Below are 17,961 nucleotides of genomic sequence, written 5' to 3' on the forward strand. Positions count from 1 at the left end.
CAAATGTTAAGACACTTCAAAATCAATGCCAAGAATTTCTTGAATGTCAGACAAAAGCTATAAAGGCTGAAAAAAACAGACTGAATAATATTCCACTGCGAAGCTTTTATTTAAGACCAAGCAATTTCGACCTTAGCCACAAGCTCCTTCCACTGGAATCAATAACCATTCATGTCTTTTTCTCCCTTTTTTTTTCTATTTTTGTTCGTGTTAGTTGACTCTTCTAATCACCTTTTAGTAAATGAATGGAATAATTTCAATTTCATGGATTCAAGCAAGTTAAAACAGAGTTTCAGAACGACGATATTAAAGTATTCCTCTTAAAGTGTGAAAACCCGTCCATATGATGTAAAGTGTGAAAAGGTCAATTGACTCCAACTTATGTGGTGTCACTGTTTTCTATCTTCTTAAATTCAAGGGATCGTGAGTCTGGAGACAGAGCTCAAAGTATTCCTCACACAGCCGTTAAAAGGATCTTCTTGCAGAGATCATCGCCACTCTCCACCCTAACTTGTATTCCTCACACGGCTTTGAGGCCAAGATTATTGGTCTTGGATTGATTGCTTTTAGTCTCCAAGCTCAAGGCATCCTTTCCTGTTGAAAGATCATCTTGTAAAATGTTTAATGAAAGAGCTAAAGCACACTCACTGCTGTTCATGTTTGCGTTTTTATTCATACTAAATTTTAGCTTGTCTCAGAGTGACGAACTCGACTTACTCTTATCCTTAAAATCTTCAATCAATGATCCGTCTGGCTTCCTCTCCAACTGGAATTCCTCTACCCCATTGTGCATGTGGCATGGAATCACTTGCAACAATTTTTCCACCATAAAGGTAATTGATCTCGTTGAAAAAAATATTTTTGAGATAATTTCATCTTCAATCTTTCATTTGGCAGAGATTGGGACTATCAATCTTTCAAGATTCCTCTGTCTAGTTGTTTTCAAGATTCCTCTCCACTATAGAAAATCCTAGAGACAAAGAATCTAAGATCCTTATATCACTACTACGATTTGAACAAATATTGGCCTTAGATTTATTTGAATGTGGATTAATCACCCTAAGATTGTAGTGGAGATGATCCTCTCACTCTATATATAGTCTATATATGATCAAAGTATGACATGCAAGAATTAGTTTTGGAAAAAAGAAATGACAATTCAGTAAAAAGATAGAGAAAGATTTGTGACCTTTAGTCAATTGTGGACCATATTTAGTAGTTTCGGTTGTTCTCATTAATTTCAATTTTCAAGTATTCTTTGTGCTGGTCCATTGCTATCGTTCAAAATTTTCATTTTTTTCTCCTAAATGTGCATTGGGTCAATGTGGAAGATTGTTCCTCAGCTCCTGCAAAAAATATCTGGGGAGTTGTATTTGCTCTATAATGCAAGCAGCAAGCACGTCCCATGGACTCTGAAACCTCTCTCCAATATCACCGTCAGTCCATCATTCTACAAGGGATATATGATTGGAAGAATGCCTGACGGACTTGGAACTGTAGGCTGGATTACCAAAAAAAAGAAATGGAGACTGCCTTCGTTGCTTTAAAAACACATGGTAACTGCCAAAAAAGTCAGCAAATCACATGGAGATGGAGAGGGAGAGACAGAGAGTATTGCATGTATTGATTAATCCAGGGATTTATTTAGAAAACAGCATACATAGTAAGGAAGTCAGATTATATTAAAACTATGGAATGATAACACATCCATGCTCCAGCTCACCATTTTGTCTAGTTGTTTTTAAGATTCCTCTCCGAACTATAGAAATTCCTAGAGACAAAGATTCTGAGATCCTTGTATCAGTCCTACGATTTAACAATTAGGATCAATATCTAAATGAAAATTAATTAAAAACAGATAATAAGTTGAACAAATATTGGCCTTAGATTTATGTGAATGTGCATTCATAATCCTAAGATGAAGTAGCGGAGAGGATCCTTTCCCTATATATATAGTCTATATATGATCAAAGAATGAACTGAAAGAATTAATTTTGGAAAAAATGATAATTCAATAAAAAAGATAAAGAAAGATTTGTGACCTTTCGTCAATTGTGGACCATATTTATTAATACTGGTGGTTGTCAACGTCATTAATTTCAATTTTCAAAGTATATTTTGTGCCGGTCCATTGCTACCATTCAAAATTTTCATTTTTTTCTCCTAAATGAATGCATTGGGTCAACGTGGAAGAATGCGTCCTCGAAATCTTTTGAGAAGAGAATTACTCACAAAATAAAAATCTTAATATACTATTTTAAAAAACGCGTCAACTATTTAAGAAAATTTTAATAAATTTTTATTTTTTTATTGTGGTCATCATGTCACATCAACATATCAAGTCATAGTTAATAAAAAAATAATTCTTTATTTAAAATTTTTTGAATAATTTAAGAGATTTTTTTAAATATTATGCAAAAAAAATTTTATTCTACAAAAGCTAAGATGTGCTTGAGCAAAATTATTATTATTATTATTAAATGTGAAGAAACTCAAAAGTCTTCAAAAGTAGTCCCTGTCAATGCCATGAATTTCTTAAATGTGCACAGAACCTATAAATGCCGAAGAAAAAACAGATTGAATAATATTCCACTACAAAGCCTTTCATTTTCTCAGCCGCCCCGATGAGTTCACACCAACCAATTTTGACCTCAGCCCCAAGCTCTTTGTTCTCGTAAAAATCCATGTTCTTATAAGAGCTAAGATGCATATCAGATTCATGCACACTAGATCCTCTTCATTCCAAAGTTATTTGGTTTAGTCTTTTTAGCAGTTTGTATCCTGAGCTTTGAGGCCAAGATTTTTTAGTCTCCAAGATCAAGGCATCCTTTCCCTGTTAAAAGATCTTCTTGTAAAATGTCAAATAAAAGAGCTAAAGCACACTCATTGTTGTTCATGTTCATGTTTTTATTCGTACTAAATTTTAGCGTGTCTCAAGTTGATGAGGATCTGGAGCTCCTCTTATCCTTCAAATCCTCAATCAATGATCCGTTTGGCTTCCTCTCCAACTGGAATTCCTCTACCCCATTGTGCATGTGGAATGGAATCACTTGCAATAGTTTTTCTAGGGTAAAGGTAATTGATCTCGTTGAGAAAAATATTTCTGGGATAATTTCATCTTCAATCTTTCATTTGGTAGAGATTGAGACTATCAATCTTTCGAACAACCAATTCTCTGGTGAAATTCACAGCGACTTGGTTTCTTCTGTGTCACTTCGATATCTTAATCTTAGTAACAATCATTTGACTGGTGAAGTTCCAAAATGTTCAATTTCATTGAAAATATTGGATCTCTCAGATAACTTGCTTTCTGGAAAAATTTCACCACAGATTGGAGTATGCTCGAATCTACAAGAACTTGATCTTGGTGGCAATAATTTGGTGGGGAGAATTCCGAGCGCCATATCAAATATAAGCAAGTTGCAAATCTTGACTCTTGCTTGTAACAAATTGACTGGCCAAATTCCACGTGCATTAAGCAAAATGAAGAGCTTGAAGTGGATATCCTTTGGCAATAACAACTTTTCTGGCGAAATTCCACAAGAACTTGTTGATTTAGTTTCTTTGAGTTATCTTGATTTTGCCGACAACAATCTTAGTGGACAAAATTCCATCTTCACTTGGAAACCTCACCAATCTTCAACACCTCTTGCTCTTCAGTAACAAGCTTACAGGTTTGCTTCCTCGATCCATTTTTGACCTCAAAAGGCTTATTGAACTTGATCTTGGTGATAATTATTTATTTGGTGAGATTCCAAAACTCATAATAAAGTTGCGGAGCTTGGAGATTCTTTATCTTTTCTTCAACAACTTTACTGGAAAAATTCCAAATGGTCTAGCATCTTTGCCTCGTCTTCATGTGATTGATCTTGCTTCAAACAGCTTGGTTGGAGAAATTCCTTCTTTGATCTGCAATATAACTTCCATCGTACTTATTGTCCTATCTGATAACAACTTAAGTGGAATAATTCCACCATGCCTGGGAAACATCAGCAAAAGTCTTGCGGTCTTAGATTTGTGGAAGAATAGTGTTCATGGACCCATCCCCGAAACATTCAGTCAGGACTGTGGATTGAGAATCCTCAACTTCCATGGCAATAAATTGGAAGGCTCCTTACCACAATCCTTGGCCAATTGTCGAAACCTGGGAATGGTGGATATTGGTAACAACAAGTTAAATAGCACATTCCCCTATTGGCTGGATACTCTGCCAGAATTACAAGTTCTTGGTTTACGGTCAAACAAATTGCGTGGTGTCTTAAACAGTTCCAAGACCATCCATCGCTTTCCCAAGTTAAGGATTCTTGACCTTGCTAACAATGAATTCACTGGTCCTTTGCCCGAAGGCATAATAAAGAATATGAAGGCCATGATTAATCTCAAAGAACAAAAAAGTTCTTTTCAATATATGCATGGAATATATTATTATCCTTATTATATCAATTTGACGGTGAAAGGAATTTACATTGAACTTTATGAAATCCTGACAACATTCGCAAGCATTGATCTCTCAAATAATAACTTTCATGGAGAGATTCCAAGTGTTATTGGAAAGCTGAGTTCACTTAGAGGGCTCAATCTTTCTCATAACAGCCTTAGTGGTCATATCCCTAAATCAATGGGAAACTTGACTAGTCTCGAATGGTTAGACCTCTCTTCAAACATGTTCACTGGGCAAATTCCTAACGAATTGATAGACATGACATTTCTTACCTTCTTAAATCTTTCAAATAATCAACTCACAGGACCAATTCCTCAAGGCAAACAGTTCAATACGTTTGAAAATGGCTCATACGAAGGAAACTTGGCACTATGTGGCTTTCCATTGTTGAAAGCTTGCAACAATGATGGAAGAAAACAATCTCCATCATTCTTGAAAGAGGCAGATGACTCGGAAACCAAGATCAGTTTCGGCTGGAAAGTTGTGCTGATAGGCTATGGATGCGGACTAATATTTGGAGTTGTTGTTGGATATGTTACATTCAAAAATGGTGAACCAAAATGGTTTGTGACATTGTATCGAGTCAAATATCATCGAAAGGGAAGAAGATGCTCATGAAACTAGTCAATGCAGATGACTTCGGAAGTTATTGTAACATGTGTTTCTCTGTGTTTAGTTCTAGTTGTTTTTTATGGACATGTCTTTGTATTTCGCTATAAGTATTTGTATTTCACTATAAGCATTAGTAATTGCTGTCATAAAATAGCCATGTGCTTCATCAGCAAATACATGGCAGTGAAGTGTGGTTGCTGCTTTTGCTTAATGCATGACTTCTCTTGCAATTTGCTTTTGAATGTATTGATTAATCCAGGAATTTATTTAGAAAACTGTATACATCGTAAGGAAGTAAAATTATAATAGTTCTGTGGAATGATAACACATGCATGTTCAAACTCCCAACTATAGAAGATCCTAAACAGAAAGAATCTGAGATCCTTATCTAGAAAGAATCAATACTATGATATAGCAATTTAGACAAAGATCAGAATCATCATTCATCCATAGATCTGCTAGGATTTTTTTTCTGTGATAAAGCGTTCTTAAAGTCAAGTATAGAGACACAATTTGCCCGATACCCAAAATGGAAAATCAGACAGAGAATTTGCAGGAAAACCTTTGCTAGAATGAATTCACTAGCATAATCCATGGTCTTTCCAATCTTGGGATAAAAAATTAATTTTGTCATCCACCTTTTGAAATTTCTGGCAAATGCTGTGATATAAAAACATTAGAATGTGGAATGTGAACAAAACCTGAGGCAAATAGAATAGATTAAAACACAAAAGGCAAGTCAGTAAATCATGTTACATGTTTATGAATACTTAAATCATCCATTATCCTTTTCCACTAAATAAGACTCCATTTGCCTTTGCGGGAAAGTGCCAAATCTTCTTCGTTTTTCCTTCATCTATCCTTGTACATTTCTTAAATCTTCTATTTTTTATGAGATGACAGAGATGTGAGATTAATTTTGTGGGATAAAAAAAGATTATAGTAATCTAAGTGCAAGCTAGAAGACTTAACGTATGGAATCAGGGTCAAAAAGGCTATCTAAGTGCAACCTGCAATGCTCCAAACTCGATCACCCCACTTATGGGCGAATCTGCAGTATATCAAGATCTGTTTCAATTCATTACTTTTAATTATTTATTTATATATCCTTCATCAGGTGTTGGAAATTAACTGGAAACTTCTACAAGTTAATAATTATCGATTAATACCAAACATTGAATTTCATTTTGATCAAAGGTATATAATATTAACCCTATAAATTCAATTTCGTTTTATTAAGATACAAGTGAAGCAATTAAGTTTCATTTAGTTTATATTTTTACTGTTTATCTTTTATCTTTTATTCATTTTGTATCAAAAACATGCAATTCGTTTTTCACGCATTATCATGGGTTTTTCAATGTAATCTCTTCTCTATAAAACAAACATTCAAGAGTCTCCACCACCATCTCTATACACTCAAAACCTGCCTCTTCCCACCCTAATATCATCATCTCAATAAGTTAGGTCAGAAAACTCTTTGCTCTAATTTAAATCCATGTTCAGATTCATGCACACGGGATCCTCTTCATTTCAAAGTTTTTTGGTTTAGTCTTTCAAGCAGTTTGGTATCCTGAGCTCTGAGGCCAAGATTATTGTTCTTGGATTAATAGTATTTAGTCTGCAAGCTCAAGGCATCCTTTACCTGTTCAAAAATCTTCTTATAAAATGTTAAATAAAAGAGCTAAAGCACACTCGTTGTTGTTGATGTTCATGTTTTTACTATTACTAAATTTTAGCTTGTCTCAGGGTGATGAACTCGAGCTGCTCTTATCCTTCAAATCATCAATCAATGATCCCTCTAGTTTCCTCTCCAATTGGAATTCCTCTACCCCATTGTGCCTGTGGCATGGAATCAGTTGCAACAATTTTTCTAGGGTAAAGGTAATTGAACTCACTGAGAAAAATATTTCTGGGATAATTTCATCTTCAATCTTTCATTTGTCAGAGATTGAAATTATCAATCTTTCAACTAATCGATTCTCTGGAGAAATTCCCAGTGACTTGGTTTCTTCTGTGTTACTTCGATATCTTAATGTTAGTAACAATAATTTGACTGGTGGACTTCCAAACTGTTCAATATCACTAGAAATTTTGGATCTCGGAAATAACTTGTTTTCAGGTAAAATTCCACCTCAAATTGGAGTATGCTCAAATCTAAAAGAACTTCATCTTGGTGGCAATTGCCTGGTAGATAGTATTCCAAGCTCCATATCAAATATCAGCAGTTTGAAAATCTTAACTCTTGCTTGTAACAAATTGATTGGCCAAATTCCACATGCATTAAGCAAAATGAAAAGCTTGAAGTGGATTTACTTTGGGCATAACAACCTTTCTGGTGAAATTCCAAGAGAACTTTTTAATTTAGTTTCTTTGAATCATCTTGATCTTGTCGACAACAATCTCAGTGGACAAATTCCATCCTCAGTTGGAAACCTCACCAATCTTCAATACCTCTTCCTCTATGAAAACAAGCTTACAGGTTTGCTTCCTCAATCCATTTTTGGCCTCAAAAAGCTTGTCGAACTTGATCTTAGTCATAATCATTTATCGGGTGAGATTCCAGAACTCATAATTGAGTTGAAGAGTTTGGAGGTTCTTCATCTTTCCTCCAACAACTTTATTGGTAAAATTCCAAATGCTCTAGCGTTTTTGCCTCATCTTCAACTCGTTCGTCTTTCATCAAACAGCTTGACTGGAGAAATTCCTTCTTTGATCTGTAATATAAGTTCCATCGAAGTTCTAATCTTAGCTGATAACAACTTAAGTGGAACCATTACACCATGTCTGGGAAACTTTAGCAACAGTCTTTCAATCTTAGATTTACAGAGGAATAGTTTTCATGGAACCATCCTTGAAACTTTTCGTGAGGACTGTGGGTTGAGGAATATCAACTTCAATGGAAATAAATTGGAAGGGTCTTTACCACGATCCTTGGCCAATTGCAGAAACTTGGAAATGATGGATATTGGTGACAACAAGATAAATGGTACATTCCCTTATTGGATGGATACTCTGCCAGAATTACAAGTCCTTGTTTTACGGTCAAACAAATTACACGGTGTCTTACGAAGTTCCAAGATCATCCATCCCTTTCCCAAGTTACGGATTCTTGACCTTGCTAACAATGACTTCACTGGTCCTTTGCCCAAAGGTATAATAAAGAACTTGAAGGCCATGATGAATCTCAGTGTACAGCAAAGTTCTTTACAATATATGCAAGGGAGATACTATTATTATCACGTCAACTTGACAGTGAAAGGATTTTACAGTGAATTTCCTGAAATCTCAAAAACATTGACAAGCATTGATCTGTCAAATAATAACTTTCATGGGGAGATTCCAAGTGTTAGTGGAAAGCTCAGTTCACTTAGAGGTCTCGATCTTTCTCATAACAGCCTTAGTGGTCAAATCCCTACATCAATGGGAAATTTGACCAGTTTGGAATGGTTAGACCTCTCCTCAAACAAGCTCACTGGGCAAATTCCTAACGAATTGACAGATATGACGTTTCTTGCCTTCTTGAATGTTTCACATAACCGACTCACTGGACCAATTCCTCAAGGCAAACAGTTCTCTACACTTGAAAATGGCTCATATGAAGGAAACTTGGCACTATGCGGCTTTCCATTGTCAAAGGCTTGCAACAACGATGCAGAATACAATCATCTCCATCATTCTTGAAAGAGGCAGATGACTCAGAGTCCAAGATCAGTTTTGGCTGGAAAATTGTGTTGGTGGGCTACGGATGCGGACTGATATTTGGAGCCATCATTGGATATGTTACATTCAGGAATGGTGAACCAAAATGGTTTGTGACATTGTATGGAGTCAAATATCATTGAAAGGGAAGAAGATGCTCACAGAACTAGTCAATGTAGATGACTTTGGAAGTTTATTGTAACATGTGTTTCTCTGAGCTCAGTTCTAGTTGTTTTCTATCCATGGTCTAGAATTCATGGACAGGTCTTTGTGTTTTGCTGTAAGTATTAATAATTGCTGTAAAAAATTAGCCATGTGTTTAATCGGCAAATACATGGCAGTGAAGTGTGGTTGCTGCTTTTGCTTAATGCATGACTTCTCTTGCAATTTGCTAATTTTGAATGTATTGATTAATCCAGGAATTTATTTAGAAAACTGTTTGCATATTAAGGAAGGCATACTATAATAGTACTGTGGAATAATAACACAGGCATGCTCCTGCTCCCAACTATAGAAAATCCTGAAAACAAAGAATCTGAGAACTTTTTTTTTTTTTAAAGCAAGAATCTGAGAACCTTAGCTAGAAAGAATCAGCAATATGATTCAGCAATCAAGACGAGATCAGTATTATCATTCATCCATTGTCTGCTGGGACTTTTTTCTATGATTAAGCATCCTGATGGTTAATACATTATAGATATAGGAAGCAAAAGAACGAATTTGTAAAATAAATCTGTCATCAACTTCTTCGGTCCTAAGTTTTAAGTGCAAACAATCATCCACCTTTTGAAATTTCTGGCAAATGCTGTGATATATAGCCATTAGAACGTGGAATATGAACAAAATGGACCTGATGCAATTTAGAATAAAGTAAAACACAAAAGCAAGTCAATTTATAAATACTTAAATCCCCACCAAGTGCTGGCAAATCCTTCTCCACTAAGTGCTTGCGTTACACCAAACACGACTCCATTTGCATTTGGCAAGTGCCAAATCCCCTACTTTTACCTACTTCTATCCTTTGTACATTTCTTAAATCTTCTACTTTTTATGAGATGACAGAGATGTGAGATTAATGTGGGTTAAAACAAGATCATAGCAATCTAAGTGGAAGAGTCTCCACCACCATTATCTCTCCATTTTCTCACTTGTTATCATGAGTTTCTTAATCTTTTCCCTATAAAACGTTCAAGAGTCTCCACCACCATCTCTATACACTCAAAACCAGCCTTCCCCACCCTAATTTCATCAGCTCAATAGTTCCTAAAACTCTTTGTTCTAATTTAAATCTTCTAAGAGCTAGGATGCATATCAGATTCATGCGCACTTGATCCTCTTCATTTCAAAGTTAGTTTGATTTAGTCTTTTGAAAAGTTTGGCGTCCTGAGCTTTGAGGCCACGATTATTTATTGGTCTTGAATTAATTATTTATTAGTCTCCTAGCTCAAGGAATCCTTCCCCTGTTAAAAGAGCTTTTTGTAAAATGTTAAATAAGAGAGTGATCATTAATTTAAGGAATCCTTTCCCTGTTAAAAGAGCTTCTTGTAAAATGTTAAATTTAAGATAGAAAAAGATGTGTGACCATTAATTAATTGTGATCCATATTTAGTAGTTTGGGTTGTTAATTTCATTTTCAAGTACTCTTTATGCCAGTACGTTCTTATGATTCAAAATTTCATTTATTCTCAATGAAAGAGTACGTCCTTTGAATTTTCCGAAAAAGAAATTAAGCTGCGACAGAACTTATTACTAAAAGGAATTAATCTATTCTAGGAAAGCTAAGATGTGCTTTAAGCAATAACTAATTTGGACTTGGTAAAACCGATGTGAAGAAACTCCAAAAGTTTTCAAAGGTAGTCCCAGTCAATGCCAAGAATTTCTTAAATTTCGGACAAAAAGCCATAAATGCTGAAGAAAAAAACAGATTGAATAATATTCCACTAGGATGCTTCGTTTCCTCAGCTAGCCCAATGATCCGTTCGGCTTCTTTGACTGGAATTTGTCTGACCCTTTCTGCCTTAGGCACGGAATCACTTGCAATAGTTTTTCTTATGTAAAAGCCATTGAATTTACCGGGGAAAAACGTTATTGGGACGGTTTCCTCATCAATATTTCATGTGTCTCTGGTGAAATTCCAGGTGAGATGGTTTCTTCTGCTTCAATTCGTTATCTCAATCTTAGCAACAACAATGCCACGGGTTCAATTCCAAATTGTTCGGTTTCACTTCAAATATTAGATCTTTTCAACAACATGCTATCCTGTAAAATTCCATCAGAAATTGGAGTCTTGCTTTGAATTATTTGGTGGGAAAAATCCCATGCGCTATATCAAATATCACCGGTCTGCAATTCTTGTCCCTGGCTGGAAACGTATTAATTGGCCAAATTCCACCAGAAATCTACACCTAAGTATTTGACTCATTGGTTACTGCATGATCCCTGTCTAAATAACGGAATTCGAATCTCCCTTCCCTTTATTATAAAAAAAAAATCAGTAAATCATGTTCTTTTTGTGGTTCTAATGTTTATGAATGCTTAAATCATCCGTTATCCTTTACCACTAAATAAGAGTACTCCATTCGCTTTTGGGAAGTGCCAAATCTTCTACTTTTTACCATCATCTCTTCTTGTAAATTTCTAAACTCTTCTATTTGAGGCAGGGTTGGAGATGACAAAGATGTGAGATTAATGTGGAAAAAAAGGGATTATAACCCGTGATTAAGGGTTTTGGTAAGAAGACCAAGAAGACTTATCCATATTAATTTATTCAATCAGGTCCATGGTATGGTCAATAAAGCTATCTAAAAGCAACCTTGCAATGGAGAAAAATGGGGATGTAGGTCCAACTTCAACCACCCCGTATCCTTTATTAGGTGTTCAAAATTGACTGGCAACTTCTACAAGTCAACACCATGGGTTTCTCAATGTAATCTTTTCCCTATATAACCTTCGATAGTCTCCACCACCATCTCTATACGCTCAAATTCTGCCTCTCCCCACCCTAATGTCATCACCTCAATAGTTCAAAAAACTCTTTGTTCTCTTATATAAAAGCACTAAAAAGTGGAAAATGAACAGAAAAAGGATTTGAGGCAATTTAAAATTAATAAAAACACAAAAGCAAGTCAGTAAATCAGGTTCTTTGCGTGATTCTAAGGTTTATGAATTCTTAAGTCATCCATTATCCTTTTCCACTAAATGCCTGAGTTACACCAAATAAGACTCCATTTGCTTTTGGAAAGTGCCAAATCTTCTACTTTTTACCTTCATCTTTCCTTGTACATTTCTTATATCTTCTATTTGGTTGGAGACGACTGGGACGTTACTTACAGTGGGAAAAAAGAAAAGATTATAGCCCGTGATTAAGGGTTCAAGTAATTAAGAAGACCAAGAAGACTTAACGTATTGAATCAGGCTCAATAAAGCTATTCAAAAGCAACCTGCAATGGAGGAAAATAGGCATGTAGGTCCAAACTTAATGACCCCACTTATGTGCAAATCTGCAGTATGGAAATCTGTCGCAACTCATTAATTTTAACTATACATTTATGCATCCTTAATTAGGTGTTGGAAATTGATTTGACCAAATGTATATAATATTAAACTTAAAATTGAATTTTGTTTTATTTAAGATATAAAGGGAAGCAATTATGTTCTGTTTACTATTTGCTTTTTTTATTCTTTATCTTTTATTTTTTACTTTTTATGTTCTCTTATTTTTTGCAAAGAAAAAGCGAATAACAAAAGCAAATAACTCGTTTTTCACGCATTATCATGAGTTTCTCGACCTAATCTTTTTCCTATAAAAAGTTCAAGAGCCTCCACAATCTCCATACACTCAAAAATCTGCCTCAATTGTTCAAATACCTCTTGGGATTAATTATTTATTAGTCTCCAATCTCAAGACTTCCTTTCCCTGTTAAAAGATCTTCTTGTAAAATGTTAAACAAAAGAGCTAAAGCACACTCACTGTTGTCCATGTTTATGTTTTTATTACTACTAAGTTTTAGCTTGTCTCAGGTTGACGAACTCAAGCTGCTCTTATCCTTCAAATCCTCAATCAACGATCCATCTGGTTTCCTCTCCAACTGGAATTCCTCCACCCCGTTGTGCATGTGGCATGGAATCACTTGCAACAATTTTTCCAAGGTAAAGGTAATCAAGCTCATTGAGAAAAACATTTCTGGGACAATTTCATCTTCAATCTTTCATTTGTCAAAGGTTGAGATTATCGATCTTTCAACCAACCAACTCTCTGGTAAAATCCCCTATGACTTGGTTTCTTCTTTGTCACTTCGTTATCTTAATCTTAGCAATAACTATTTGACTGGTGCAATTCCAAACTGTTCAATTTCACTTGAAATATTGGATCTCCATGATAACCTCCTTTTAGGAAAAATTCCACCCCAACTTGGAGTATGTTTGAATCTTAAAGAACTTAAACTTGGTGGCAATAATTTAGTGGGGAGAATTCCAAGCTCCATATCAAATATAAGCTGTTTGCAAATCTTGACTCTTGCTGACAACAAATTGACCGGTCGAATTCCACATGCATTAAGCAAAATGAAGAGCTTGGAGTGGATTTACATTGGGTATAACAATCTTTCTGGCGAAATTCCACAAGAACTTGTTGATTTGGGTTCTTTGAATCTTCTTGACCTTGTCTACAACAATCTCAATGGACAAATTCCATCCTCGATTGGAAACCTTAGCAATCTTCAATACCTCTACCTCTTTGGAAACAAGCTTACAGGTTTGCTTCCTAGATCCATTTCTGGCCTTAAAAAGCTTATCGAACTTGATCTTAGTGAAAATCATTTATTTGGTGAGATCCCAGAACTCATAAGTGAGTTGCAAAGCTTGGAGGTTCTTCATCTTTTTTCCAACGACTTTACCAGTAAAATTCCAAATGCTCTAGCATCTTTGCCTCATCTTCAAGTGGTTAACTTTTTCTCAAACAGCTTGACAGGAGAAATTCCTTCTTCGATCTGCACTATAAGTTCCATCGAAGTTCTAGACCTGTCTCATAACAACTTAAGTGGAATAATTCCACCATGTCTGGGAAACTTCAGCAAATATCTTACAATCTTAGACCTACACATGAACAGTTTTCATGGAACCATCCCTGAAATGTTTGGTGAGGACTGTGGGTTAAAGAATCTCAACTTCCACTACAATAAATTGCAAGGGTCTTTACCACGATCCCTGGCCAATTGTAGAAACCTGGAAATGATGGATATTGGTGGTAACAAGTTAAATGGCACATTCCCCTATTGGTTGGAAACTCTACCAGAATTACAAGTTCTTGTTTTACGGTCAAACAGTTTGTGTGGTGTCTTACAAAGTTCTAAGACCATCCATCCCTTTCCCAAGTTACGGATTCTTGACCTTGCTAACAATGATTTCAGTGGTCCTTTTCCAAAAGGTATAATAAAAAACATGAAGGCCGTGATGAATTTCAGCGAAGAACAAAATTCTTTGCAATATATGCGGGGAAGACTTTATTTTTATGATGTCAGTTTGATAGTGAAAGGATTTTTCATTAAACTTTCCAATATCCCGACAATATTCACAAGCATCGATCTCTCAAACAATAACTTTCATGGAGAGATTCCAAATGTTATTGGAAAGCTTAATTCACTTAAAGGGCTCAACCTTTCTCATAACAGTTTTAGTGGTCATATCCCCATATCAATGGGAAATCTGACCAATCTAGAATGGTTAGACCTCTCTTCAAACAAGCTCACTGGTCAAATTCCTGACCAATTGAAAGATATGACATTTCTTGCCTGCTTAAATCTTTCACATAACCAACTCACAGGACCAATTCCTCAAGGCAAACAGTTCAGTACATTTGAAAATGGCTCATATGAAGGAAACTTGGCACTATGCGGTTTTCCGTTGTCAAAGTCTTGCAACAATGATAGGAGAAAACAGTCATCTCCATCTTTCTTGAAAGTGGCAGATGACTCAGAGACCAAGATCAATTTTGGCTGGAAAGTTGTGTTGATGGGCTACGGATGTGGACTGATATTCGGAGTCATTATTGGATATGTTACATTCAGAAATGGTGAACCAAAATGGTTTGTGACATTGTATGTAGTCAAATATCATCGAAAGGGAAGAAGATGCTCACGGAACTAGTCAACGCAAATGACTTTGGAAGTTGTTGCAATATGTGTTCTCTGTGCTCAGCTCCAGTTGTCTTCATGGACATATCTTTGTATTTTGCTATTAGTACTAGTAATTGTTGTAATCAAATAGCCATGTGTTTCATCAGTAAATACATGGCAGTGATGTATGGTTGCTTCTTTTGCTTAATGCATGACTTTTCTTGCAATTTGCTTTTGATCATTTATTCTTACATGCATCTGTACAAAAGAATCTCTTTTCTGTCATGTGGAAAATATAGCTGCCATTGCCTCAATGTTAAAACAGATACTAAATTCACCAACTGGAAAAACTAGAATGACTACTCTTCAAAAACATTTAAATAAAACAGTGCAGAGCACTGAAGCAGTTTAAGGGTTTTACATAGTTAAGAAAAAGATTTGAATGATTGGAAATGGACACAACCTTTGGAGTTAATTGGAGAGGGATGCAGCTTCTTGACCAGGAGACTCAACAAGGAAGCTTTGCAAGACAAGAAAGCATAGACGAAGAAAAGAAATACAAAGGAAAAACTATAGAACAATATTATCACAATGCAAGATCAGTGAAGACAAAAAGTAACCAATTAGACAAGATCAGGGTCTATGGTATGCTGCTCAATACTACTCTGTCTCATAGAATTCGTTAGATTACGAAGTCCATAAGTCTGACAAAACTGTCTCGCACGCTTTCTCCTGAAGGAAGGTCAACATCTACGGATATTGTCTCATGACGATGCTATGGATCTTGGCAGAGAATCATAACAGCCTTTTGGATATTCAGAAAAGCAGATGGAACAAGAAAAAATGGGAACTTTAATGGGATTACTGAGCAGATTAGAAGAAAACAAGACAATGGTTTGCTTGTCAGATAATGTTAAAAAGAAGAGGAGAAGAGTGAGGAACGAAAGGAAAGGAGACAAGCAGAAAGTACGCTTTGGAACAGATGTTGGAATGTGAAGATTCTTGTCTGTCTGCACGAGTATGAGGTAAGTTGCTTTCTCAGTTCCGAGCAGCTATTTATAGAGCTTCAGTTTCTTCTTTTTTTCCTTTCTCAACATTTAGAATATTATTATTATTTTGAGATATTTTAGATAATTTTTATAAAATAATATTATACTCGATATTCGAAAGTTTAGAAATAATTTTCAAATTTACTAAATTTGTCACCCTTTTGTAAAGGATGAAATTTTATCACTATCTTTGAAATAACGACAAGATTTATATTTTTACAAGTAACAATCACTAATTAATGTAATAATTCTTATAAAGTTTATGTTCAAATAGACTCTAATATTATATTTGATATTTGAACGTTTCTTTTTGGAAAACTTGAAAATAAAATCTAAATTTAATAAGTTTATCACTCGTTTTATAAGGTATGAAATTTTATCAATAACGGGCAAGATTATCATTAATGGCAAGATTTGTAAAGTTTTGTAATGAATGAAATTTTATGAATAACGGCAACATTTGTGAAGCGGAATGTTCATTTTCGATTTCTGATATTAAAGGATTGAAACTAAATTATAGTCAAAACTTAAAAAATTGAAAAAATAAACACAAACATTTTTTAAATTCCAGAGTATATTGAACATGGAGCAATATTCAACCAATGCTTTGGGCAATTGGTCACACGCACCTCTTCCTAAACCAAAAATCCCAAATCAAGAGAAAAACTTATGACACAAAAATTTGCTGCCAATAATTTAACTGTCACATACCAAAATTTAACCCGTTCTGCACTTCAATATGAAAGCAGCAAACCTTCCCTGGGTTGCTCACCTTGTCTTACAAGATAAGAAAGCTGATAATACGAACAGTCGCTCTCTCTTAGTTTCTTCAATACCCCCATCAGCCTTCTTGACACGTCATTATCATGCTCGCTAAGAGTAACCTGATTTTTAAATAGAAAACATAAAGAACCAGGTGAATTAAGTACAACCTCATCATGGCACAGCAGGCCAAGTAAAGGTCAAAGGAAGAGATTAACTTCAGATACGGTTATCATGGAGAAAAAATTTGTATGCACATAAAATTCCGAAATACAAAAAGAACCATCAAAACAAGCAAAAATTATTATTTAGAAGATTACATTGCGACAGTCATTGGTTGCAATTGACATTCAGTCATATATATTTAGAACCTGTATGATAAGACCACTCCAAAATTTTACTTATTAATCAAATCAGACATATTGTACTCGAGGCAGAGTTCACAAAACAATAAGGCCAGCATTTAAGGCACATCTTATATATGTTGAAGACCAACAACAATATCACTTCCTTAAAACAGATGAAACATATACTAATATCCAACAGTCTTGCCACCATAGAATAACTTCACCAACAAGAGATCATACCTTTGATAATTCTCCTGCAAAGTCAGCCCCAAGAAATTCCTATCTATATCAGGCGAAAGCATTCTACGAAACCATAAAACGAAGCGGAAGCCATTATCATATATATAAAGGCCTCATGAGTCTAGGCTTTCTGCAATCAATGGCAGTCTTTCACAGTGGTTTTTAAATCATCAGCTTGAGCAGATGGCTGCAAAGATAAGACAGAAGTGATGTTCAGTTTGCCAAATCTACATCTTTATTCTAATTATTCAAAGGCGCAAAATCTTTTACCTCCAAAAGATACTCATCAACGCAAACCAAGCTAGGATATAAAAGTTTCAACAACATAAAGCACATAAAAAAAAATCTTATATAATCAAGATTAATAAATATATATATATATATATATATATTGGTGAAATTTTAAGCAACAATCAATAATACAATGTTACAACCCATATTTGAAAAATACATAATAATTTTTTAATTTTTAAAGACCAAAATCATTAAGAACACATAATAAAAAAAAGAAAAATATGATAAGTAAAAGACAGAACCACATAACAAAGAAGAAAAAAAAAAGAATAGAGTTGATGATTCGTAAAAATTTGAAGAAGAAAATCTATAGATACTTAAAACATATGATCAAATAGAATAGAATTGAAAAAAAATAAAAAATAATAATAATAATATAAATAGAAAAAGGAAGATAAAAA

The 17,961-nt window shown here is 34.8% G+C and overlaps 3 protein-coding genes and 3 pseudogenes across 3 annotated transcripts in view; 5 read left to right on the top strand and 1 right to left on the bottom strand.

The window, feature by feature from the left end:
* Positions 1–17,961, bottom strand: part of LOC18593365 (ARM repeat superfamily protein) — a 64,110-nt gene that overhangs the window by 3,600 nt on the left and 42,549 nt on the right.
* LOC18593354 (uncharacterized) lies at positions 2,608–5,059 on the top strand (annotated as a pseudogene).
* Positions 6,722–8,230, top strand: LOC148761383 (uncharacterized; the record flags this gene model as incomplete). Its single annotated transcript, XM_088808181.1, has 1 exon — positions 6,722–8,230. A coding segment is annotated over exon 1 (1,509 nt), but the record flags the coding sequence as incomplete, so codon positions are not given.
* Positions 8,234–8,925, top strand: LOC148761384 (receptor-like protein 9DC3 pseudogene; annotated as a pseudogene).
* On the top strand, positions 12,695–14,185 carry LOC148761385 (uncharacterized; the record flags this gene model as incomplete). The annotated part of the gene is made up of 1 exon (XM_088807950.1): positions 12,695–14,185. A coding segment is annotated over exon 1 (1,491 nt), but the record flags the coding sequence as incomplete, so codon positions are not given.
* On the top strand, positions 14,207–15,042 carry LOC148761386 (receptor-like protein 53 pseudogene; annotated as a pseudogene).

The sequence above is a fragment of the Theobroma cacao genome, chromosome 7, assembly GCF_053813885.1.
Source record: "Theobroma cacao isolate CCN51 chromosome 7, ASM5381388v1, whole genome shotgun sequence".
In the NCBI taxonomy this organism is placed as follows: domain Eukaryota; kingdom Viridiplantae; phylum Streptophyta; class Magnoliopsida; order Malvales; family Malvaceae; genus Theobroma; species Theobroma cacao.